Raw genomic sequence first — 24,780 nt, 5'->3', positions numbered from 1 at the left:
CAATTAAAGTTAAGGGCTTTATTGGCATGGGAAACCTATATGTTAACATTGCCAAAGCAAGTGATGTCGATAATAAACAAAAGTGAAATAAACAATTAAACTGTACAGTAAACATTACACTCACAAAAGTTCCAAAATAAAAAAAAACATTTCAAATGTCATATTATGTCTATATACAGTGTTGTAATGATGTGCAAATGGTTAAAGTACAAAAGGGAAAATAAATAAACACAAATATGGGTTGTCTTTACAATGGTGTTTGTTCTTCACTGGTTGCCAGGTCACAAATCGTTCTGTTGTGATGTCACACTGTAGATATGGGAGTTTATCAACATTTGATTTGTTTGCGAATTCTTAGATGGATCTGTGTAATCTGAGGGAAATATGTGTCTCTAATATGGTCATACATTTAGCAGGAGGTTATTTTGTGGGCAGTGAGCACATAGCCTGTCTTCTCTTGAGAGCCAGGTGTGTCTGCGGCGGCCGTTCTCAATAGCAAGGCTATGCTCATTGAGTCTGTACATAGTCAAAGCTTTCTTTCATTTTGGGTCAAATAAAATCAAATCCAATTTTATTTGTCACATACACATGGTTAACAGATGTTAATGTGAGTGTAGCGAAATGCTTGTGCTTCTAGTTCCGACAATGCAGTAATAACCAATGAGTAATCTAACCTAACAAATCCACAACTACCTTATACACACAAGTGTAAAGGGATAAAGAATATGTACATAAAGATATATGAATGAGTGATGGTACAGAGCGGCATAGGCAAGATACAATAGATGGTATCAAGTGCAGTATATACATATGAGATGAGTAATGTAGGCTATGTAAACATTATATGAAGTGGCATTGTTTAAAGTGGCTAGTGATACATTTTACATAAAGACCACTGTCAGTCACAGTTTTCTGCCACTATGTGCTCTCTGTTTAGGGCCAAATAGCATTCTAGTTTCCTCTGTGTTTTTGTTCATTCTTTCTAATGTGTTAAGTAATTATCTTTTTGTTTTCTCATGATTTGCTTGGGTCTAATTGTGTTGGTGTCTTGGGGCTCTGTGGGGTGTGTCTGTGTTTGTGAACAGAGCCCCAGGACCAGCTTGCTTAGGGGACTCTTCTCCAGGTTCATCTCTCTGTAGGTAATGGCTTTGTTATGGAAGATTTGGGAATTGCTTCCTTTTAGGTGGTTATATAATTTAACGGCTCTTTTCTGGATTTTGATCATTAGCGTGTCTCGGCCTAATTCAGCTCTGCATGCATTATTTGGTGTTTTACATTGTACACAGAGGATATTTTTACAAAATACTGTATGCAGATTCTCAATTTGGTGTTTGTCCCATTTTGTGACTTCTTGGTTGGTGAACGGACCCCAGACCTCACAACCATAAAGGACAATGGGTATAATGATTCAATAAATGATTCAAGTATTTTTAGCCAGATCCTAATTGGGATGTCGAATTGCATGTTCCTTTTGATGGCATAGAAGGCCCTTCTTGCCTTGTCTCTCAGATCGTTCCCAGCTTTGTGGAAGTTACCTGTGGCGCTGATGTTTAGGCCGAGGTATGTATGGTTTTTTGTGTGCTCTAGGGCAACAGTGTCTAGATGGAATTTGTATTTGTTGTCTTGGCAACTGGACCTTTTTATGGAACACCATTATTTTGGTCTTGAGATTTACTGTCAGGGCCCAGGACTGTCAGGGCCCAGGTCTGTCAGGGCCCAGGACTGTCAGGGCCCAGGTCTGTCAGGGCCCAGGACTGTCAGGGCCCAGGTCTGTCAGGGCCCAGGTCTGTCAGGGCCCAGGTCTGGCAGAATCTGTGCAGAAGATCTAGGTGCTGCTGTAGGCCCTCATTGGTTGGTGACAGAAGCACCAGATCATCAGCAAACAGTAGACATTTGACTTCAGATTCTAGTAGGGTGAGGCCATGTGGAAAGAAACATTGACATTAACCCAACGTTTAAAATTATGCCTGAGGGTAGCAGCATTGAAAAGCTGCAAGCTCTTGGGGTATCCAAGCCAATACAGTGAGGGAGATTGACAGAACGGTTAGTGCCAGAATGGCAGAGACATGGATCTTAGCTGACCTTTAACTGAGACTCAGCGATATGACGGTGCCACAAGCAGCAACCACAAATGTTACAGAAGAGCACGATGCAAGACGATGCACTCGCAGACTATCGCACAGTTTCTGCAGCACGTGCACAGGGCGCGCTTCACGCTGCTGAAACACGAGAGCTATGCGAAATCTTAACAGCAGAAAAGTGTTGCCTCGCCATTCGTACTCTTAGTTGTTTCGGAAGTCGGGCGGATTTTTGCAGTTTACTTTCATGCACTGATGACTCTACCTTTAAATAAGAACCTACTGTTGAAGAATCCCATTGGGCACTGGTCTAAAGTAATGCACTATATAGGATACAGTTTGGGATATAAAATAGTTAGGTGAATCAGCCTCAGCCCTAGTTAATCAAAAATGTAGTATGGCTAGCCCAAAATAATGAATGTTGGAGGAGATTGCAAAAGGTGTCTCAGCAACTCCCTGTGGTATCCTGCAGAGAGAGAGAGAGGACTGTCTCAGCAACACACTCCCCGTGGTATCCTGCAGAGAGAGAGTGTGTGTTGCGGAGACAGTCCCTGTGGTATCCTGCAGAGAGAGAGAGGACTGTCTCAGCAATACACTCCCCGTGGTATCCTGCAGAGAGAGAGTGTGTGTTGCGGAGACAGTCCCTGTGGTATCCTGCAGAGAGAGAGAGGACTGTCTCAGCAACACACTCCCCGTGGTATCCTGCAGAGAGAGAGAGAGAGGTCTGTCTCAGCAACACACTCCCCGTGGTATCCTGCAGAGAGAGAGAGGACTGTCTCAGCAACACACTCCCCGTGGTATCCTGCAGAGAGAGAGAGAGAGAGGACTGTCTCAGCAACACACTCCCCGTGGTATCCTGCAGAGAGAGAGAGGGAGAGAGGACTGTCTCAGCAACACACTCCCCATGGTATCCTGCAGAGAGAGAGAGAGAGAGAGAGGACTGTCTCAGCAACACACTCCCCGTGGTATCCTGCAGAGAGAGAGAGAGAGAGGACTGTCTCAGCAATACACTCCCCGTGGTATCCTGCAGAGAGAGAGTGTGTGTTGCGGACAGACCCTGTGGTATCCTGCAGAGAGAGAGAGGACTGTCTCAGCAACACACTGCCCGTGGTATCCTGCAGAGAGAGAGAGGACTGTCTCAGCAACACACTCCCCATGGTATCCTGCAGAGAGAGAGAGGACTGTCTCAGCAACACACTCCCTGTGGTATCCTGCAGAGAGAGAGAGGACTGTCTCAGCAACACACTGCCCGTGGTATCCTGCAGAGAGAGAGAGAGGTCTGTCTCAGCAACACACTGCCCATGGTATCCTGCAGAGAGAGAGAGAGAGGACTGTCTCAGCAACACACTCCCCGTGGTATCCTGCAGAGAGAGAGAGAGAGAGAGAGAGGACTGTCTCAGCAATACACTGCCCGTGGTGTCCTGCAGAGAGAGAGAGAGAGAGGACTGTCTCAGCAACACACTGCCCGTGGTGTCCTGCAGAGAGAGAGAGAGAGAGGACTGTCTCAGCAACACACTCCCCGTGGTATCCTGCAGAGAGAGAGAGAGAGAGAGAGAGAGGACTGTCTCAGCAATACACTCCCCGTGGTATCCTGCAGAGAGGGAGAGAGAGAGAGAGAGAGAGGAGAGAGAGGACTGTCTCAGCAATACACTCCCCGTGGTATCCTGCAGAGAGAGAGAGAGAGAGAGAGAGGACTGTCTCAGCAACACACTCCCCATGGTATCCTGCAGAGAGAGAGAGAGAGAGGACTGTCTCAGCAACACACTACCCATGGTATCCTGCAGAGAGAGAGAGAGAGAGGACTGTCTCAGCAACACACTACCCGTGGTATCCTGCAGAGAGAGAGAGAGAGAGGACTGTCTCAGCAACACACTAACCGTGGTATCCTGCAGAGAGAGAGAGGACAGTCTCAGCAACACACTACCCGTGGTATCCTGCAGAGAGAGAGAGAGGGAGGACTGTCTCAGCAACACACTACCCGTGGTATCCTGCAGAGAGAGAGAGAGAGAGAGGACTGTCTCAGCAACACACTACCCGCGGTATCCTGCAGAGAGAGAGAGAGAGAGGACTCTCTCAGCAACTCACTACCCGTGGTATCCTGCAGAGAGAGAGAGAGGACTGTCTCAGCAACACACTACCCATGGTATCCTGCAGAGAGAGAGAGAGGACTGCCTCAGCAACACACTCCCCGTGGTATCCTGCAGAGAGAGAGAGAGAGAGAGGACTGTCTCAGCAACACACTGCACATGGTATCCTGCAGAGAGAGAGAGAGGACTGTCTCAGCAACACACTACCCGTGGTATCCTGCAGAGAGAGAGAGAGGACTGTCTCAGCAACACACTGCCCGTGGTGTCTTGCAGAGAGAGAGAGAGAGAGGACTGTCTCAGCAACACACTCCCCGTGGTATCCTGCAGAGAGAGAGAGAGAGAGAGGACTGTCTCAGCAATACACTCCCCGTGGTATCCTGCAGAGAGAGAGAGGGAGAGAGAGAGAGAGGACTGTCTCAGCAATACACTCCCCGTGGTATCCTGCAGAGAGAGAGAGAGAGAGAGGACTGTCTCAGCAACACACTCCCCGTGGTATCATGCAGAGAGAGAGAGAGAGGACTGTCTCAGCAACACACTACCCGTGGTATCCTGCAGAGAGAGAGAGAGGACTGTCTCAGCAACACACTACCCGTGGTATCCTGCAGAGAGAGAGAGAGAGAGAGAGGACTGTCTCAGCAACACACTACCCGTGGTATCCTGCAGAGAGAGAGAGAGAGAGGACTGTCTCAGCAACACACTACCCGTGGTATCCTGCAGAGAGAGAGAGAGAGAGAGGACTGTCTCAGCAACACACTACCCGTGGTATCCTGCAGAGAGAGAGAGAGAGGACTGTCTCAGCAACTTTCTACCCGTGGTATCCTGCAGAGAGAGAGAGAGAGGACTGTCTCAGCAACACACTACCCATGGTATCCTGCAGAGAGAGAGAGAGGACTGCCTCAGCAACACACTCCCCGTGGTATCCTGCAGAGAGAGAGAGAGGACTGTCTCAGCAACACACTACCCGTGGTATCCTGCAGAGAGAGAGAGAGAGGACAGTCTCAGCAATACACTCCCCGTGGTATCCTGCAGAGAGAGAGAGAGGACTGTCTCAGCAACACACTACACCCGTGGTATCCTGCAGAGAGAGAGAGAGAGAGGACTGTCTCAGCAACACACTACCCGTGGTATCCTGCAGAGAGTCTCAGAGAGAGAGAGAGAGAGGACTGTCTCAGCAACACACTGCCTGTGGTATCCTGCAGAGAGAGAGAGAGAGGACTGTCTCAGCAACACATCCTGGTATCCTGCAGAGAGAGAGAGAGAGAGAGAGAGAGAGGACTGTCTCAGCAACAGATCCTGAGAGAGAGGACTGTCTCAGCAACACACTACCCGTGGTATCCTGCAGAGAGAGAGAGAGGACTGTCTCAGCAACACACTACCCGTGGTATCCTCCTGCAGTATCCTGAGAGAGAGAGAGGACTGTCTCAGCAACACACTACCCGTGGTATCCTGCAGAGAGAGAGAGAGGACTGTCTCAGCAACACACTGCAACACACCATATGGTATCCTGCAGAGAGAGAGAGAGAGGAGGACTGTCTCAGCAACACACTCCCGTGGTATCCTGCAGAGAGAGAGAGAGAGAGAGGACTGTCTCAGCAACACACTCCCGTGGTATCCTGCAGAGAGAGAGAGGACTGTCTCAGCAAACACACTACCCATGGTATCCTGCACACCCCCGTGGTATCCTGCAGAGAGAGAGAGGACTGTCTCAGCAACACATGGTATCCTGCAGAGAGAGAGAGGACTGTCTCAGCAATACACTCCCCGTGGTATCCTGCAGAGAGAGAGAGGAGTCTCAGCAACACACACCCCCGTGGTATCCTGAGAGAGAGAGGACTGTCTCAGCAACACACTCCCTGTGGTATCCTGCAGAGAGAGAGAGAGAGAGAGAGGACTGTCTCAGCAACACACTCCCTGTGGTATCCTGCAGAGAGAGAGGACTGTCTCAGCAACACACTCCCCGTGGTATCCTGCAGAGAGAGAGAGGACTGTCAACAGCAACACACCCCGTGGATCCTGCAGAGAGAGAGAGAGAGAGGACTGTCTCAGCAATACACTCCCCGTGGTATCCTGCAGAGAGAGAGAGAGAGAGAGGACTGTCTCAGCAACACACTCCCTGTGGTATCCTGCAGAGAGAGAGAGAGAGAGAGAGAGGACTGTCTCAGCAACACACTCCCTGTGGTATCCTGCAGAGAGAGAGAGGACTGTCTCAGCAACACACTCCCCGTGGTATCCTGCAGAGAGAGAGAGAGATCCTGCTGTCTCAGACTCCCCGTGGTATCCTGAGAGAGAGGACTGTCTCAGCAACACACTCCCGTGGTATCCTGCAGAGAGAGAGGTCAGCAACACACTCCCCGTGGTATCCTGCAGAGAGAGAGAGGACTGTCTCAGCAACACACTACCCGTGGTATCCTGCAGAGAGAGAGAGAGGACTGTCTCAGCAACACACTCCCTGTGGTATCCTGCAGAGAGAGAGGACTGGTATCCTGCAGAGAGAGAGAGGACTGTCTCAGCAACACACTCCCTGGTATCCTGGTATCCTGTGGTAGAGAGAGAGAGAGGACTGTCTCAGCAACACACTATCCTGCAGAGAGAGAGAGAGAGAGGACTGGCAATACACTCCCGTGGTATCCTGCAGAGAGAGAGGACTCCCCTGTGGTATCCTGCAGAGAGAGAGGACTGTCTCAGGTATCCTGCAGAGAGAGAGAGGACTGTCTCAGCAACACACTACCCGTGGTATCCTGCAGAGAGAGAGAGAGGACTGTCTCAGCAACACACTGCCCGTGGTATCCTGCAGAGAGAACAGTCTCAGATCCTGCAGAGAGAGAGGACTGTCTCAGCAACACATCCTGCAGAGAGAGAGAGGACTGTATCCTGCAGAGAGAGAGAGGACTGTCTCAGCAACACACTCCCCGTGGTATCCTGCAGAGAGAGAGAGAGGACTGTCTCAGCAACACACTCCCCGTGGTATCCTGCAGAGAGAGAGAGGACTGTTTCAGCAACACACTGCCCATGGTATCCTGCAGAGAGAGAGAGAGAGAGAGAGGACTGTCTCAGCAACACACTCCCTGTGGTATCCTGCAGAGAGAGAGAGAGGACTGTCTCAGCAACACACTCCCCGTGGTATCCTGCAGAGAGAGAGAGAGGACTGTCTCAGTATCCCCTGTGGTATCCTGCAGAGAGAGAGGACTGTTTCAGCAACACACTGCCCATGGTATCCTGCAGAGAGAGAGAGAGAGAGAGAGGACTGTCTCAGCAACACACTCCCCGTGGTATCCTGCAGAGAGAGAGAGAGAGAGAGAGAGGACTGTTTCAGCAACACACTGCCCATGGTATCCTGCAGAGAGAGAGAGAGGACTGTCTCAGCAACACACTCCCCGTGGTATCCTGCATAGAGAGAGAGAGGACTGTCTCAGCAACACACTACCCGTGGTATCCTGCAGAGAGAGAGAGAGAGAGGACTGTCTCAGCAACACACTGCCCGTGGTATCCTGCAGAGAGACAGAGAGGACTGTCTCAGCAACACACTGCCCGTGGTATCCTGCAGAGATAGAGAGAGGACTGTCTCCGCAGCAATATTACCTCCATCCTCTCTCTTTCCTTCCCTCCACTGTCGGTCTTTGATAGAGACAGTGTTTTCCACGGAGAATACTAATTACTTATTGATTTGACTGTGTAATCTACAGCTATTTCTTCTTGGATATCTCTTTATCTCTGCATTAACAACAGAGTTAGTGATTTTACACACTATACGCAGGGGGACCTGTGTGTGTGTATGTGTGTGTGTGTATGTGTGTGTGTGTGTGTGTGTGTGTGTGCAGTGTGTGTGTGTGTGTGCAGTGTGTGTGTGTGCAGTGTGTGTGTGTGTGTGTGTGTGTGTGTGTGTGTGTGTGCAACAATACTGTTCGCTAATGAACACTCCAAGAACACACACACACACACTGCACACACACACACTGCACACACACACACTGCACACACACACACACACACTGCACACACACACACTGCACACACACACACACACTGCACACACACACACTGCACACACACACACTGCACACACACACACACACACTGCACACACACACACTGCACACACACACACACACACACACACACACACGTCCCCACTGCAGCCTGGTGTCTTCTGGTCCAATAGTGTCTACTGAGACACCGAGAGTTTGGGACTACCGGTATTTTTGTCAAAATGTATTTATTGATATTAGCCTTGTTCTGTTCAATGTTCTCTACCTACTGTATGTAAAATACCCATATTCATGTTGCTGACACCATTCAAACCAATGAGGGTTCAGGACTTTAAATGTTAATGACTATTTGAGGGTACTTTTAAGTTCTCAAATTAAATTTAGGACATTTAACTTCTACAAGACATCCAATCAATATCAAATGGAATTGGACTTCATTGATCCCAATGGGGAAATGCATTCATCACAGACGTAGTCTATTCCAACCGTGTAGCACTATAGACAACAACAAAAAGCGTTGGGTTGTTTTCTTAAGCCATTCATTTTGTATTGAGTAGCTGTAGCACAAAGGCAAACGTTAATGGGAGTGGAAGAGACTAACTAAACCATATGCTGCCAAACCATTCTCATCCATAATGTAGGTTTAAGAATACACGTTTTTACAATACAATGTATAAAAACAGACACACACACACACACACACACACACACACACACACACACACACACACACACACACACACACACACACACACACACACACACACACACACAAAACCAGTAGGTTTGATCTTATAAAATCATCTCTGGACGATGATTAGAAAGTGTCGCATTCAGTGACATTGTGCTCATTAATTTCGGGTTCTGCCACAACCGTGCACGGTGGTAGGAAGGGCGGGAAGCTCTCCACGTCGCAGAGAGGCAATTTGGGAAATGTGGTTCCCTCCTGCGACTTCCCTCTCTGTAGAGAGAGAGAGAGAGAGAGAGAGAGAGAGAGAGAGAGAGAGAGAGAGAGAGAGAGAGAGAGAGAGAGAGAGAGAGAGAGAGAGAGAGAGAGAGAGAGAGAGAGAGGATTTTTGCCATCTGACAGTGCCGGTACATTTCATTCTGCAGCACTCGAGCTCTCAGGGAGCGCGCCTCTGTAACGAAGCACGGCACAAGGGAAAAAAAAATAACCTAAACGAGTCTGTTTATAGCCTAACCTTCGATAAACCGGTTAGCAAACAGTGGTGACGAATTTTATGACTATGGAAGTGTTCCATTACTGAGGTAATCGTTTCAAATAAGACAGTATTTTGATCTGTGTGTTCATTTGACAAGTGACTGTACCGACCGTGCGTCCCGGTGTCGGCTCTGTCCCAGGTGCTGAAAGCGCTGGTGGTGCGTTTCCGTAGCAACCAACGACCAAGTTTAGGCTACACCGCCAACACCGATTTCTTATGAGAACAGGAAACGCCGAGTGGTGGAGGAAAGGAGCCCAGTGCGGTGAATGTTAAGCAACTCTCCGCCACAGACCGAGGTGTGGATCCCGTTAACGCGAATAAATGGGATATTCGGTTGCCCGGGCAGGATGTAAAACATCTTTTGAAGGATGGGGAAACAAAGCTTCTCTGCGGCGACACTACCACTGCTCGTTCTGGGTTGGCTCACGGTATCCGTTACCGCTGGTGGTAAGTGTACATTGACGTGCGTTGATGGTCATATGATTAATAGTAGCATAGAGAATAGGCCCTATCAATCGATAATAAACCAAATCAATGACTTGACAGTTCAATGACCGTACACGCACATTTTTATTGAACATTCATATACCAGTAAATCAGTTGGTTATATTTGACAGTAGGTAGAATCGTGTGTGAACAGGCTATTTATTTAATAGGCTGTGATGACAGGATGAGATAGCCTAATATAATGAACGGTAGGTAGGCTATCTGTTCCATTACACGACCACGATGCACGAGCAACAGTCCCGATTTCTATTTCTGTACATCTGAATACAGCCTACAACTTTCACATTATCAAGCTGGGGATGCTTTTTGGTCGGCGTTTTATAGGTCAATTCAATATCATTAGGAGCACAGAGGTGTATGGTGGATTGTCCGTGACTGACATTTATGTACCATGAATCCAATTACAATCCATGAATGACATTTATGGAACCAATCAGTCTGATAAATACGATTTAGACAGTTTGGACATTGAGTTTTCGAAGTATATGACTCTGTAAACAGTCATTGTAAAAATGTGTGTGTGTGTGTGTGTGTGTGTGTGTGTGTGTGTGTGTGTGTGTGTTCTTGGAGTGTTCCTTAGCGAACAGTATTGTTGACAGTACAGTATTGATGAGTATTGTTGACAGTATTGTTGACTGTACAGTATTGTTGACTGTACAGTATTGTTGACTGTACAGTATTGATGACCGTACAGTATTGTTGACTGTACAGTATTGATGACCGTACAGTATTGATGACCGTACAGTATTGTTGACTGTACAGTATTGATGACCGTACAGTATTGTTGACTGTACAGTATTGTTGACAGTACAGTATTGATGACCGTACAGTATTGATGACCGTACAGTATTGTTGACCGTACAGTATTGTTGACAGTATAGTATTGTTGACTGTACAGTATTGTTGACAGTACAGTATTGTTGACCGTACAGTATTGTTGACAGTACAGTATTGATGACCGTACAGTATTGATGACTGTACAGTATTGATGACAGTACAGTATTGTTGACAGTACAGTATTGTTGACCGTACAGTATTGTTGACAGTATAGTATTGTTGACTGTACAGTATTGATGACAGTACAGTATTGATGACAGTACAGTATTGATGACCGTACAGTATTGTTGACCGTACAGTATTGTTGACAGTATAGTATTGTTGACTGTTCAGTATTGATGACAGTACAGTATTGTTGACAGTACAGTATTGTTGACCGTACAGTATTGTTGACAGTATAGTATTGTTGACTGTTCAGTATTGATGACAGTACAGTATTGTTGACAGTACAGTATTGTTGACCGTACAGTATTGTTGACAGTACAGTATTGATGACCGTACAGTATTGTTGACCGTACAGTATTGTTGACAGTACAGTATTGATGACCGTACAGTATTGTTGACTGTACAGTATTGTTGACAGTACAGTATTGTTGACCGTACAGTATTGTTGACAGTACAGTATTGTTGACAGTACAGTATTGTTGACAGTATAGTATTGTTGACCGTACAGTATTGTTGACTGTACAGTATTGATGACCGTACAGTATTGTTGACTGTACAGTATTGTTGACCGTACAGTATTGTTGACCGTAAAGTAATCCTGTGTTTATTCTAACCTCTTAGTTCTGCTCTTTCAGCAAGAGACTGATAAATGAGCTGGTTTGGGAAACCCAGGCAGACACACTGGTTGAATCAATGTTGTTTCCATGTCATTTTAATAAAATGACGTTGCACCAACTTGGAATAGACGTTGAATTGACGTCTGTGCCCAGTGGGATAGTCATTCACACAGGACACTAATGCCCGAAAATTGCAACAATGGTGGGTGGATCTCACTGTCCCAAAGTGGCTTCCTTTCCTCCTTTCCTCCTTTCCCAGTCCCTTGTCTCCTTTCTTTCATTTGCACTGGCAAGAGGTATGACTCTTTAGAGTATTGAGAGACACCCACAGGGTCAATAGTCAATTGCCAAGGCTACATCCAAGTACTCTTAAAATGCTCCCTTTCCTCATCAGCACTTACATAAGTGAAACAACAGGATTGATCTGTATTGCTGACAGTCATGCAGATCGGTGGGAATAAAGAAAAGGAAGAGGAGACAAGGAAAGGAAGAGTGGACTAGGAAAGGAAGAGGAGACTAGGAAAGGAAGAGGAGACTAGGAAAGGAAGAGGAGACAAGGAAAGGAAGAGGAGACTAGGAAAGGAAGAGGAGACAAGGAAAGGAAGAGGAGACTAGGAAAGGAAGAGGAGACTAGGAAAGGAAGAGGAGACTAGGAAAGGAAGAGGAGACAAGGAAAGGAAGAGGAGACTAGGAAAGGAAGAGGAGACAAGGAAAGGAAGAGGAGACAAGGAAAGGAAGAGGAGACTAGGAAAGGAAGAGGAGACTAGGAAAGGAAGAGGAGACAAGGAAAGGAAGAGGAGACAAGGAAAGAAAGAGGAGACAAGGAAAGGAAGAGGAGACTAGGAAAGGAAGAGGAGACTAGGAAAGGAAGAGGAGACAAGGAAAGGAAGAGGAGACAAGGAAAGGAAAAGGAGACAAGGAAAGGAAGAGGAGACAAGGAAAGGAAGAGGAGACAAGGAAAGAGACGGTTCCATACAGTGTGTGTGTGTGTGTGTGTGTGTGTGTGTGTGTGTGTGTGTGTGTGTGTGTGTGTGTGTGTGTGCGTGTGCGTGTGCGTGTGTGACTGTGTGTGTGTGACTGTGTGTGTGTGAGCACTGCGTGTGACTGTGTGCGTGCCTCCTACATCAAGCTAAGACAAACCAACGGCAGAAAGTGCCCAGACAGCAGATATAAAAGCTGCAGACCAGCGATGCTTTAACTTGGTGCTTGTTGTTCTCTAGCCATGGTTGCCATCTCTGATCAGCTATTACACGCCTGTCATTTGCCAAAGAGGCTGGTCTTTCTTCAAATATGAACATTAAATGAACTCGATAACATTCGATAACCCTTGCAGCTACAGTTTCAACCAATCACAATGTTTATGCAAATTAGACCGATAGGAAAACATTCTAGTTTAATTCAGACATTTCCTTTGAAATGTTCTAACATTGGGCATTCTGACGTAAACATAAACATTGGGCAAAGGGAGAACTATATTGCTACTTCTGGGACACGCATTGGGCTAGGCTACTGGTTCGCAGGTTAGCGCTTTTCATTGTGAATCTTGTTCGGGAGGCAGCTCTGCAGAGTCGTCACGAGCTGGCACAGACCCAAAGTCATCAAATCTGATTTATTTTAAACCTTAACCACACTGCTAACCTTAAACCAGTTTTCATGAATATATAGCCAATTTTGACTTTGCAGCAGGCCTATCCAAGGGGGAAGTGCTCAGTTCTGCCTCAAGGACAATAAATGTCAACCTGCTACTGGTTCAAGAGCTATTAGGGCAATACAGAGATGATGGAAAGACAGAGAGAGAGAGAGGAGATGCCAGCGGAGATGCATGATTTGCTTAAGGAGAGAGAGAAGTCAAGATAGAGATGTGTAAGTTAGATGTTAATTCATAGACTGGGCTATTCATATTAATATGCTAGCCTTTAATTAAGGCTATTGACGTAGGCAAAGCAGGTAATCCCAAAATGGCAAGTTCACGTTCTCATCCATAAATGCATATCAATAGCTCTTACACAAAGTGTGCCATAATAATATCTTCTGAATCGGGAGGATGGACAATTATCCATGTTTTTATTTTCTTATTATTAATTGTTTAAACTTACAATCTTCAATAGCTCTTAGACAAAGCGTGCCATGACCACGAAAACAATACTTTCTGTATCAGGGGAGGATAGACAAAAATCCACAGCTTTAAAAAAAAAAAAAAAAGTAAACTTTGTTTAAACTTACAATCTTCAATAGCTCTTTCTTTTAAAGTGTAGGTTGGCCTCCCGAGGTCAGTGTTTGATCCCAGGCTGTGTTGCAGCCAGCCGCGACCGGGAGACCCATGAGGCGGCGCACAATTGGCCCAGCATCGTCCGGGTAACGGGAGGGTTTGGCCGGCAGGGTTTCCTTGTCCCATTGTGCTTCCTGTGGCGGTCACGCCGCTAACCGTGTTTCCTCCAACACATTGGTGTGGCTGGCTTCCGGGTTAAGCGAGCAGTATGGCTTGGACCCATTCATTTGACCTTTATTTAACCAGGCAAGTCAGTTAAGAACAAATTCTTATTTTCAATGATGGGTCCAATGAACAGTGGGTTAACTGCCTGTTCAGGGGCAGAACGACAGATTTGTACCTTGTCAGCTCGGGGGTTTGAACTTGCAACCTTGCGGTTACTAGTCCAATGCTCTAACCACTAGACTACCCTGCCGCCCCTCATTCTGGCATTAATGCAGAAGATATTGGCATACTTTGCCAAATGCCGGCACTAGCCGAACTAGGCTAGGCAAGCCGAACGAGTGTGCTTGCATATTCCCTTTAAAGACCTTCACTTGAAAAATGATAATAAAGTGGCAATAGTACTGTTTGTCCATCTTGAGACGCCGTACCCAGTATACAGTCGTGGCCAAACGTTTTGAGAATGACACAAATATTAATTTTCACAAAGTCTGCTGCCTCAGTTTCTATGATGGCGATTTGCATATACTCCAGAATGTTAAGAAGAGAGATCAGATGAATTACAAATAATTGCAAAGTCCCTCTTTGCCATGCAAATGAACTGAATCCCCCAAAAACATTTCCACTGCATTTCAGCCCTGCCACAAAAGGACCAGCTGACATCATGTCAGTTATTCTCTCTTTAACACAGGTGTGAGTGTTGACGAGTACCAGGCTGGAGATCACTCTGTCATGCTGATTGAGTTCGAATAACAGACTGGAAGGAGGGTGGTGCGTGGAATAATTTTTCTTCCTCTGTCAAACATGGTTACCTGCAAGGAAACATGTGCCCTCATCATTTCTTTGCACAAATAGGGCTTCACAGGCAAGGATATTGCAAGGATATTGCTGCCGGTAAGATTGCACCTAAATCAACCATTTATTGGATCATCAAGAACTTCAAGGAGAGCGGGTCAATTGTTGTGAAGAAGGCTTCAGGGCGCCCAAGAAAGTCCAGCAAGCGCCAGGACTGTCTCCTAAAGTTGATTCAGCTCCGGGATCGGGGCACCACCAGTACAGAGCTTGCTCAAGAATGGCAGCAGGCAGGTGTGAGTGCATCTGCATGCACAATGAGGCAAAGACTTTTGGAGGATGGCCTGGTGTCAACAAGGGCAGCAAAGAAGCCACTTCTCCCTGGAGAAACATCAGGGACAGACTGATATTCTGCAAAAGGGATTGGACCGCTGAGGACTGGGGTAAAGTCATTTTCTCTGATGATTCCACTTTCCGATTGTTTGGGGCATCTGGAAAAAAGCTTGTCCGGGGAAGACAAGGTGAGCGCTACCATCAGTCCTGTGTCATGCCAACAGTAAAGCATCCTGAGACCATTCATGTGTGGGGTTGCTTCTCAGCCAAGGGAGTGGGCTCACTCACAATTTTGCCTAATGACACAGCCATGAATAAAGAATGGTACCAACACATCCTCTGAGAGCAACTTCTCCCAACCATCCAGGAACAGTTTGGTGATGAACAATGCCTTTTCCAGCATGATGGAGCACCTTGCCATAACTAAGTGGCTCGGGGAACAAAACATTGTTATTTTGGGTCCATGGCCAGGAAACTCCCCAGACCTTAATCCCATTGAGAACTTGTGGTCAATCCTCAAGAGGCGGGTGGACAAACAAAAACCCACAAATTCCGACAAACTCCAAGCATTGATTATGCAAGAATGGGCTGCCATCATTCAGGATGTGGCCCAGAAGTTAATTGACAGCATGCCAGGGAGGATTGCAGAGGTCTTGAAAAAGAAGGGTCAACACTGCAAATATTGACTCTGCATCAACTTCATGAAATTGTCAATAAAAGCCTTTGACACTTATGAAATGCTTATAATTATACTTCAGTATTCCATAGTAACATCTGACAAAAATATCTAAAGACACTGAAGCAGAAAACTTTGTGAAAATTATTATTTATTATTTCTGACGTTTTTGTAGAGGAGATCTTATTCGCGCAATTTTACATCTACCGTTTATGAACGGATACACAAAATGATGCCGGATTCAAAACTTAAAATGTTTCAATTTAAATTATTATAAAAATTCTTGCAACCAATAGAATGTTATATATGGGGGTACAACCTTCCCAGCTCTCCAGATTTTGATATGAAGAGACAGAATCATTAGACCATTTGTTTTGGTATTGTCCATATGTAGCTTGTTTTTGGTCGCAGGTTTAGGAAGAATTCATTAATTATCCCTGCTGGGTGATTTGGCCAATCGATCAATAATATAATAATACTTATAGAAAAAAGGTTTAATCTTAAATTTACATTTTACAGATATTATTTCTGATGTTTCGCAAAAGTTCTGAATAATATTCACCGTATTTTCTGTAGAACCTACGGTGAATATTATTCAGAACTTTTGCGAAACATCAGAAATAATATAGAAATAGAAAACAGAAATATATATTTTTAATAATTTTTATATTATTATTATTAATATTTCAGCAGAAATAATATATGGCAAATAGCAATCAAACCTGGGATGGTGTTCAAAGATAGATAGGAGGGGTTAAGGGTAGCTGAAGACGGGGACTAAAAACAAACAAAAGATAACTAATGTAAAATACACGTAAAATATTCAGTGCGTTCGGAAAACATTCAGACCCGTTGACTTTTTCCACATTTGTTACGTTACAGCCTTATTCTAAAATTGATTAAATCATTCCCCCCTCATCAATCTACCACATAATGACAAAGCAAAAACAGTTTTTCTTTTACATTTTTGCAGATTAGTGTAAAAAAAAAAAAAAAAAACTTTATTTACATAAGTATTCACACCCTTTGCTATGAGACTTGAAATTGAGCTCAGGTGCATCCTGTTTCCATTGATCATCCTTCAGATGTTTCTACATCTTGATTAGAGTCCACCTGTGGTAAATTCAATTGATTGGACATGATTTCGAAAGGCACACACCTGTCTATATAAGATCCCATAGTTGACAGTACAAGTCAGAGCAAAAACCAAGTCATGAGGTCGAAGGAATTGTCCATTGAGCTCCAGAACAGGGTTGTGTCGAGGCACAGATCTGGGGAAAGGTACCAACAAAAATTCTACAGTATTGTAGGTCCCCAAGAACACAGTGGCCTCCATCATTCTTAAATGGAAGACGTTTGGAACACCCAATACTCGTCCTAGAGCTGGCCAAACTCAATCAATCCGGACTATGCAGAGAAAAATGGAAGAAACTCCCCAAATACAGGTGTGCCAAGTTTGTAGCGTCATACCCAAGAAGACTCAAGGTTGTAATCGCTGCCAAAGGTGCTTCAACAAAGAACTGAGTAAAGGGTCTGAATACTAATGTAAATTAGGTCAAAGAAATCTACTCTAAGCAAGTCTCTTCTTCTTATTGGTGTCATTTGGTAGTGGTTTGTTTGCAGCAATTAGACCATGAAGGCCTGATTCACACAGTCTCCTCTGAACAGTTGATGTTGAGATGTATCTGTTGCTTGAACTCTGTGAAGCATTTATTTGGGCTGCAATTTCTGAGGCTGGTAACTCTTAATGAACTTATCCTCTGCAGCAGAGGTAACTCTGGGTCTTCCTTTCCTGTGACAGGTCCTCATGAGAGCCAGTTTCATCGTGGCTCTTGATGGTTTTTGTGACTCCACTTGAAGAATCTTTCAATGTTCTTGAAATGTTCCCGATTGACTGACCTTCATGTCTTAAAGTAATGATGGACTGTCGTTTCTCTTTGCTTATTTAAGCTGTTCTTGCCATAATATTGACTTGGTCTTTTACCAAATAGGGCTATCTTCTGTATTCCACCCCTACCTTGTCACAACACAAGTGATTGGCTCAAATGCATTAAGAAAGGAAATCAATTCTACAAATGTACTTTTAAAAAGGCACACCGGTTAATTGAAATGCATTCCAGGTGACTACTTCATGAAGCTGGTTGAGAGAATGTCAAGAGTGTTCAAAACTGTCATCAAGGCAAAAGGTGGCTACATTGAAGAATCTCAGATATAAAATATATTTTGATTTGTTTAACACTTTTTTGGTTACTACATGATTCCATATGTGTTATTTTATCATTTTGATGTCTTCACTATTATTCTACAATGTAGAAAATAATGAAAAACCCTTGAAACAGTAGGTGTGTCCAAACGTTTGACTGGTACTGTATATATTGCCAAAATTTACTTTGGAAATTAAGTTATTCATTTACAATATTAACATAATAAAAATCCGTAACAACAATAACCAAGTGTCAAATTAACCATACATTGAACAATAACAATAAGCAGTAGAGGACATGTACAGGTTGATTGGTCTGTCAGACACTGTCCCTCAGTTTATGTCAGGCAGCAATGTAGTGCTCTGCCAACCCACAGCTCTCTGTGTGTTCCCTGAACCTCATCAAAAGAGGTCTTTGAAACCTTGAATAAGGGTTTCAAATTTGGTGAAATGACACTCTCCATTTGTTTTATATTTTTGTCTGGAAATGCAGCTCTGGTCTCGGGTTCTGCTGCGGTGCAGTTGTTGAAAATCCTTTCCTCTAAGGCAGTTCCTCTCAGGCAGATCCTCTAAGGCAGATCCTCTAAGGCAGTTGCTCTAAGGCAGATCCTCTAAGGCAGATCCTCTAAGGCAGATCCTCTAAGGCAGTTCCTCTAAGGCAGTTCCTCTAAGGCAGTTCCTCTAAGGCAGATCCTCTAAGGCAGATCCTCTAAGGCAGTTCCTCTCAGGCAGATCCTCTAAGGCAGATCCTCTAAGGCAGATCCTCTAAGGCAGTTCCTCTAAGGCAGTTCCTCTAAGGCAGATCCTCTAAGGCAGATCCTCTAAGGCAGATCCTCTAAGGCAGATCCTCTAAGGCAGTTCCTCTAAGGCAGATCCTCTAAGGCAGTTCCTCTAAGGCAGTTCCTCTAAGGCAGTTCCTCTAAGGCAGTTCCTCTAAGGCAGTTCCTCTCAGGCAGATCCTCTAATGCAGTTCCTCTAAGGCAGTTCCTCTAAGGCAGTTCCTCTAAGGCAGATGGAAATGCAGCTCTGGTCTCGGGTTCTGCTGCGGTGCAGTTGTTGAAAATCCTTTCCTCTAAGGCAGTTCCTCTCAGGCAGATCCTCTAAGGCAGATCCTCTAAGGCAGTTCCTCTAAGGCAGATCCTCTCAGGCAGTTCCTCTAAGGCAGTTCCTCTAAGGCAGATCCTCTAAGGCAGTTCCTCTAAGGCAGATCCTCTAAGGCAGTTCCTCTAAGGCAGTTCCTCTAAGGCAGTTCCTCTAAGGCAGATCCTCTAAGGCAGATCCTCTAAGGCAGTTCCTCTCAGGCAGATCCTCTAAGGCAGATCCTCTAAGGCAGATCCTCTAAGGCAGTTCCTCTAAGGCAGTTCCTCTAAGGCAGTTCCTCTAAGGCAGATCCTCTAAGGCAGATCCTCTAAGGCAGATCCTCTAAGGCAGATCCTCTAAGGCAGTTCCTCTAAGGCAGATCCTCTAAGGCAGTTCCTCTAAGGCAGTTCCTCTAAGGCAGTTCCTCTAAGGCAGTTCCTCTAAGGCAGTTCCTCTAAGGCAGTTCCTCTCAGGCAGATCCTCTAATGCAGTTCCTCTAAGGCAGTTCCTCTAAGGCAGTTCCTCTAAGGCAGATGGAAATGCAGCTCTGGTCTCGGGTTCTGCTGCGGTGCAGTTGTTGAAAATCCTTTCCTCTAAGGCAGTTCCTCTCAGGCAGATCCTCTAAGGCAGATCCTCTAAGGCAGTTCCTCTAAGGCAGATCCTCTCAGGCAGTTCCTCTAAGGCAGTTCCTCTAAGGCAGATCCTCTAAGGCAGTTCCTCTAAGGCAGATCCTCTAAGGCAGTTCCTCTAAGGCAGTTCCTCTAAGGCAGATCCTCTAAGGCAGATCCTCTAAGGCAGATCCTCTAAGGCACATTTTCAGCAGGGACACCATTTTTTTTTTCACCAGAGTTTCTGGGGACACCATTTTTCTCCGATAACTTATTGCGACCCCAAACCCAAATCTAATGACACACAGAGGTTCAACATCGGTACATATATATTTAATAAAAAAATTTACTTCAAAAGTGCACTGTTGGTTAGGACCTGTAAGTAATCATTTCACTGTAAGGTGAAATAAGGGTGAAACCTGTTGTATTGGGGGGCACATGACAAATAAACTTTGATTTAATTTCATTTTCTTCTCTAAATCAAAATGAAAAGAAACCAATAAATACATTTACTCATTAAAATTGTATCTTTCAAATAATTTATCTAAAAAAATGTTTGTTTAATATAGTCCCATATATTTCAACTGTTTACATTTTGACGACCCCACTGCAGCTCCCACTTCGCAAACCCAACTTTGAATACCACTACAACATCTACAGGGAGGCAGGTTTTCCTGTCTACTCTTTTCAATGGCAAGGCTGTGCTCACTGAGCCTCTCTCACTCTCGGTCTCTCCCTCTCTCTCTCTCAGCATTGAGAGGAAAGCAGAGCTTTTTAAGGCCATCTCAACAGAACTAACAGGCTGAGAGGAAAGCAGAGCTTTTTAAGGCCATCTCAACAGAACTAACAGGCTGAGAGGAAAGCAGAGCTTTTTAAGGCCATCTCAACATAACAAACAGGCTGAGAGGAAAGCAGAGCTTTTTAAGGCCATCTCAACATAACAAACAGGCTGAGAGGAAAGCAGAGCTTTTTAAGGCCATCTCAACATAACAAACAGGCTGAGAGGAAAGCAGAGCTTTTTAAGGCCATCTCAACATAACAAACAGGCTGAGAGGAAAGCAGAGCTTTTTAAGGCCATCTCAACATAACAAACAGGCTGAGAGGAAAGCAGAGCTTTTTAAGGCCATCTCAACATAACAAACAGGCTGAGAGGAAAGCAGAGCTTTTTAAGGCCATCTCAACAGAACTAACAGGCTGAGAGGAAAGCAGAGCTTTTTAAGGCCATCTCAACATAACAAACAGGCTGAGAGGAAAGCAGAGCTTTTTAAGGCCATCTCAACATAACAAACAGGCTGAGAGGAAAGCAGAGCTTTTTAAGGCCATCTCAACATAACAAACAGGCTGAGAGGAAAGCAGAGCTTTAATCAGAGGATCAATGAATCAGAGGATCAATGAATCAGAGAATCAGAGGATCAAAGAATCAGAGGATCAATGAATCAGAGGATCAATGAATCAGAGAATCAGAGGATCAAAGAATCAGAGGATCAATGAATCAGAGGATCAATGAATCAGAGGATCAGAGGATCAATGAATCAGAGAATCAGAGGATCAAAGAATCAGAGGATCAGAGGATCAATGAATCAGAGAATCAGAGGATCAATGAATCAGAGAATCAATGAATCAGAGAATCAGAGGATCAAAGAATCAGAGGATCAATGAATCAGAGGATCAATGAATCAGAGAATCAGAGGATCAATGAATCAGAGGATCAGAGGATCAATGAATCAGAGAATCAGAGGATCAATGAATCAGAGAATCAATGAATCAGAGAATCAGAGGATCAAAGAATCAGAGGATCAATGAATCAGAGGATCAGAGGATCAAATAATCAGAGAATCAGAGAATCAGAGAATCAGAGAATCAAAGAATCAGAGAATCAGAGGATCAGAGAATCAGAGAATCAGAGGATCAGAGAATCAGAGAATCAGAGAATCAGAGCATCAGAGAATCCAAGATAATCGGTGCATGTGAATGAGTGTTTGTGTGTGAAAGAGAGAGAGGAGAGAGAGTTAGAGGAAAGAGAGGAGAGAGAGAGAAAGAGAGAAGAGAGAGGAGAGAGATAGGAGAGAGGAGAAAGAGGAGAGAGAAAGAAGAGAGAGATAGCAGAGAGGAGAGAGAGAGGGAGAGAGAAGAGACAGGAGAGAGGAGAAAGAGGAGAGAGATAGGAGAGGAGAAAGAGGAGAGAGAAAGAAGAGAGAGATAGCAGAGGAGAGAGAGAGGGAGAGAGAAGAGAGAGGAGAGAGGAGAAAGAGGTGAGAGAAGAGAGATGGAGAGAGGAGAGAGAAAGAAGAGAGAGATAGCAGAGAGGAGAGAGAGGGAGAGAGAAGAGAGGAGAAAGAGGAGAGAGAAGAGAGACGGAGAGAGAAAGAAGAGAGATAGCAGAGAGGAGAGAGGGAGCGAGAGGGAAAGAGAGGAGAGAGAAAGGAGAGAGATAGGAGAGTAAAATACATCATTCAGTTATCCTTCTATCCTCAGACAACAGTAAACGAGGACGTGAGTCAAGACAGTTGAACAATATCCCTCTTTATTTAACTAGGCAAGTCATTTAACAACAAATTCTTATTTACCCATCTCCCCAACAGTTAAAATAGAACAGAAAACAGACACATACAAATGAGATATATAAATACAGTAACGTTACCTGGCTCCTCTTCTCCCACTGACAGGTTACTATGACATGTTGCTATGACAGGTTGCTATGACCTTTAACGTTTCCTCTTCTCCCACTGACAGGTTGCTATGACAGGTTGCTATGACAGGTTGCTATGACAGGTTGCTATGACCTTTAACGTTATCTCTTCTCCAACTGACAGATTGCTATGACAGGTTGCTATGACCTTTAACATTACCTCTTCTCCCACTGAAAGGTTGCTATGACAGGTTGCTATGACAGGTTGCTATGACCTTTAACGTTACCTCTTCTCCCACTGAGAAAGAGCAGGTGACAGGTTGCTATGACAGGTTGCTATGAGCAGAAAGGTGTGTGATGTCAAACCAGGAGTAAAGACACATTAGGACCCTTCTCACCTTCTGTCCTGTTGGTTCTGTCCGTGTGTCACACACTTTCACACCTCTCCTGTGGTGTCCGTCTGTCTGTCTGTTTTTCTACCTAGACACTTTCTCACCTCTCCTGTGATGTGTGTGCGCATGTATTTGCATGTGTGTCTCTGTGCGCCCGCGTGTGTGTGTGTGTGTGTGTCTGTGTGTGTATAGACTCAACTCTGTCGGCTCCTGTCAATGTGACGATCAGGGAGCTGGAGGCGAACACAGCCATAGTCACATGGGAGATACTGGAGGGAGATCCCGTCATCGGATTCGCCGTCACACAACAGGTAGGGGAGTGTGTGTGTTTGTGTGTCTCTGTCTAACATGAGTGCACGTCTGTGAGTTTGTGTTTGTGTGTTGGATTAAGTCGGGAGTTGGTGAGTTGAACTACAATTGTGTGATGAGTGACCTTGTCTGATTCTGAGAGACAGAAAACTCATGTTTGCTACCAGAGCTGATGCCTCAGCTTTGTCTCAGTGGGCCAATACAGTGGGCCAGGACAGTGGGCCAATACAGTGGGCCAGGACATTGGGCAAGGACAGTGGGCTAAGACAGTGGACCAATACAGTGGGCCAGGACAGTGGGCTAAGACAGTGGACCAATACAGTGGGCCAGGACAGTGGGCCAATACAGTGGGCTAGGACAGTGGGCTAGGACAGTGGGCCAGGACAGTGGGCCAATACAGTGGGCTAGGACAGTGGGCAAGGACAGTGGGTCAATACAGTGGGCTAGGACAGTGGGCCAGGACAGTGGGCAAGGACAGTGGGTCAATACAGTGGGCTAGGGCAGTGGGTCAATACAGTGGGCCAGGACAGTGGGCCAATACAGTGGGCTAGGACAGTGGGCCAGGACTGTGTGCCAATACAGTGGGCTAGGACAGTGGGTCAATACAGTGGGCAAGGGCAGTGGGCCAGGACAGTGGGCCAGGACAGTGGGCCAATACAGTGGGCTAGGACAGTGGGCTAGGACTGTGGGCCAGGACAGTGGGCCAATACAGTGGGCTAGGACAGTGGGCCAGGACAGTGGGCCAATACAGTGGGCCAGGACAGTGGGCCAGGACAGTGGGCCAATACAGTGGGCCAATACAGTGGGCTAGGACAGTGGGCTAGGACTGTGGGCCAGAACAGTGGGCCAGGACAGTGGGCAAGGACAGTGGGCCAATACAGTGGGCTAGGACAGTTGGCCAATACAGTGGACTAATAGAGTGGGCTAGGACAGTGGGCCAAAACAGTGGGCCAGGACAGTGGGCCAATACAGTGGGCTAGGACAGTGGGCCAGGACTGTGTGCCAATACAGTGGGCTAGGACAGTGGGTCAATACAGTGGGCAAGGGCAGTGGGCCAGGACAGTGGGCCAGGACAGTGGGCCAATACAGTGGGCTAGGACAGTGGGCTAGGACTGTGGGCCAGGACAGTGGGCCAATACAGTGGGCTAGGACAGTGGGCCAGGACAGTGGGCCAATACAGTGGGCCAGGACAGTGGGCCAGGACAGTGGGCCAATACAGTGGGCCAATACAGTGGGCTAGGACAGTGGGCTAGGACTGTGGGCCAGAACAGTGGGCCAGGACAGTGGGCAAGGACAGTTGGCCAATACAGTGGGCTAATAGAGTGGGCTAGGACAGTGGGCCAAAACAGTGGGCCAGGACAGTGTGCTAGGACAGTGGGCCAGGACAGTGGGCCAATACAGTGGGCTAGGACAGTGGGCCAATACAGTGGGCTAGGACAGTGGGCTAGGGCAGTGGGCCAATACAGTGGGCTAGGACAGTGGGCCAGGAATGTGTGCCAATACAGTGGGCCAGGACAGTCAGCCAATACAGTGGGCTAGGACAGTGGGTCAATACAGTGGGCAAGGGCAGTGGGCCAGGACAGTTGGCCAATACAGTGGGCTAGGACAGTGGGCTAGGACTGTGGGCCAGAACAGTGGGCCAGGACAGTGGGCAAGGACAGTGGGCCAATACAGTGGGCTAGGACAGTTGGCCAATACAGTGGGCTAATAGAGTGGGCTAGGACAGTGGGCCAAAACAGTGGGCCAGGACAGTGTGCTAGGACAGTGGGCCAGGACAGTGGGCCAATACAGTGGGCTAGGACAGTGGGCCAATACAGTGGGCTAGGA

At 46.0% G+C, this 24,780-nt stretch overlaps 1 protein-coding gene across 1 annotated transcript in view; it reads left to right on the top strand.

Annotated features, from left to right (window-relative positions):
- The first annotated feature begins 9,343 nt into the window (after positions 1-9,343).
- The window catches only part of fndc5b (fibronectin type III domain containing 5b), a 48,417-nt gene continuing 32,980 nt past the window's right edge, over positions 9,344-24,780 (top strand). Inside the window, exons 1-2 of the mRNA XM_065017094.1 lie at positions 9,344-9,821; positions 22,837-22,955. Coding sequence (XP_064873166.1) covers positions 9,743-9,821; positions 22,837-22,955 — 198 coding nt within the window. The 5' untranslated portion in view covers positions 9,344-9,742. The remainder of the gene's footprint in view (positions 9,822-22,836; positions 22,956-24,780) is intronic.

The sequence above is a fragment of the Oncorhynchus nerka genome, linkage group LG4 (assembly GCF_034236695.1).
Source record: "Oncorhynchus nerka isolate Pitt River linkage group LG4, Oner_Uvic_2.0, whole genome shotgun sequence".
Lineage (NCBI taxonomy): Eukaryota > Metazoa > Chordata > Actinopteri > Salmoniformes > Salmonidae > Oncorhynchus > Oncorhynchus nerka.
This window is presented reverse-complemented; position numbering and strand designations above follow the sequence as displayed.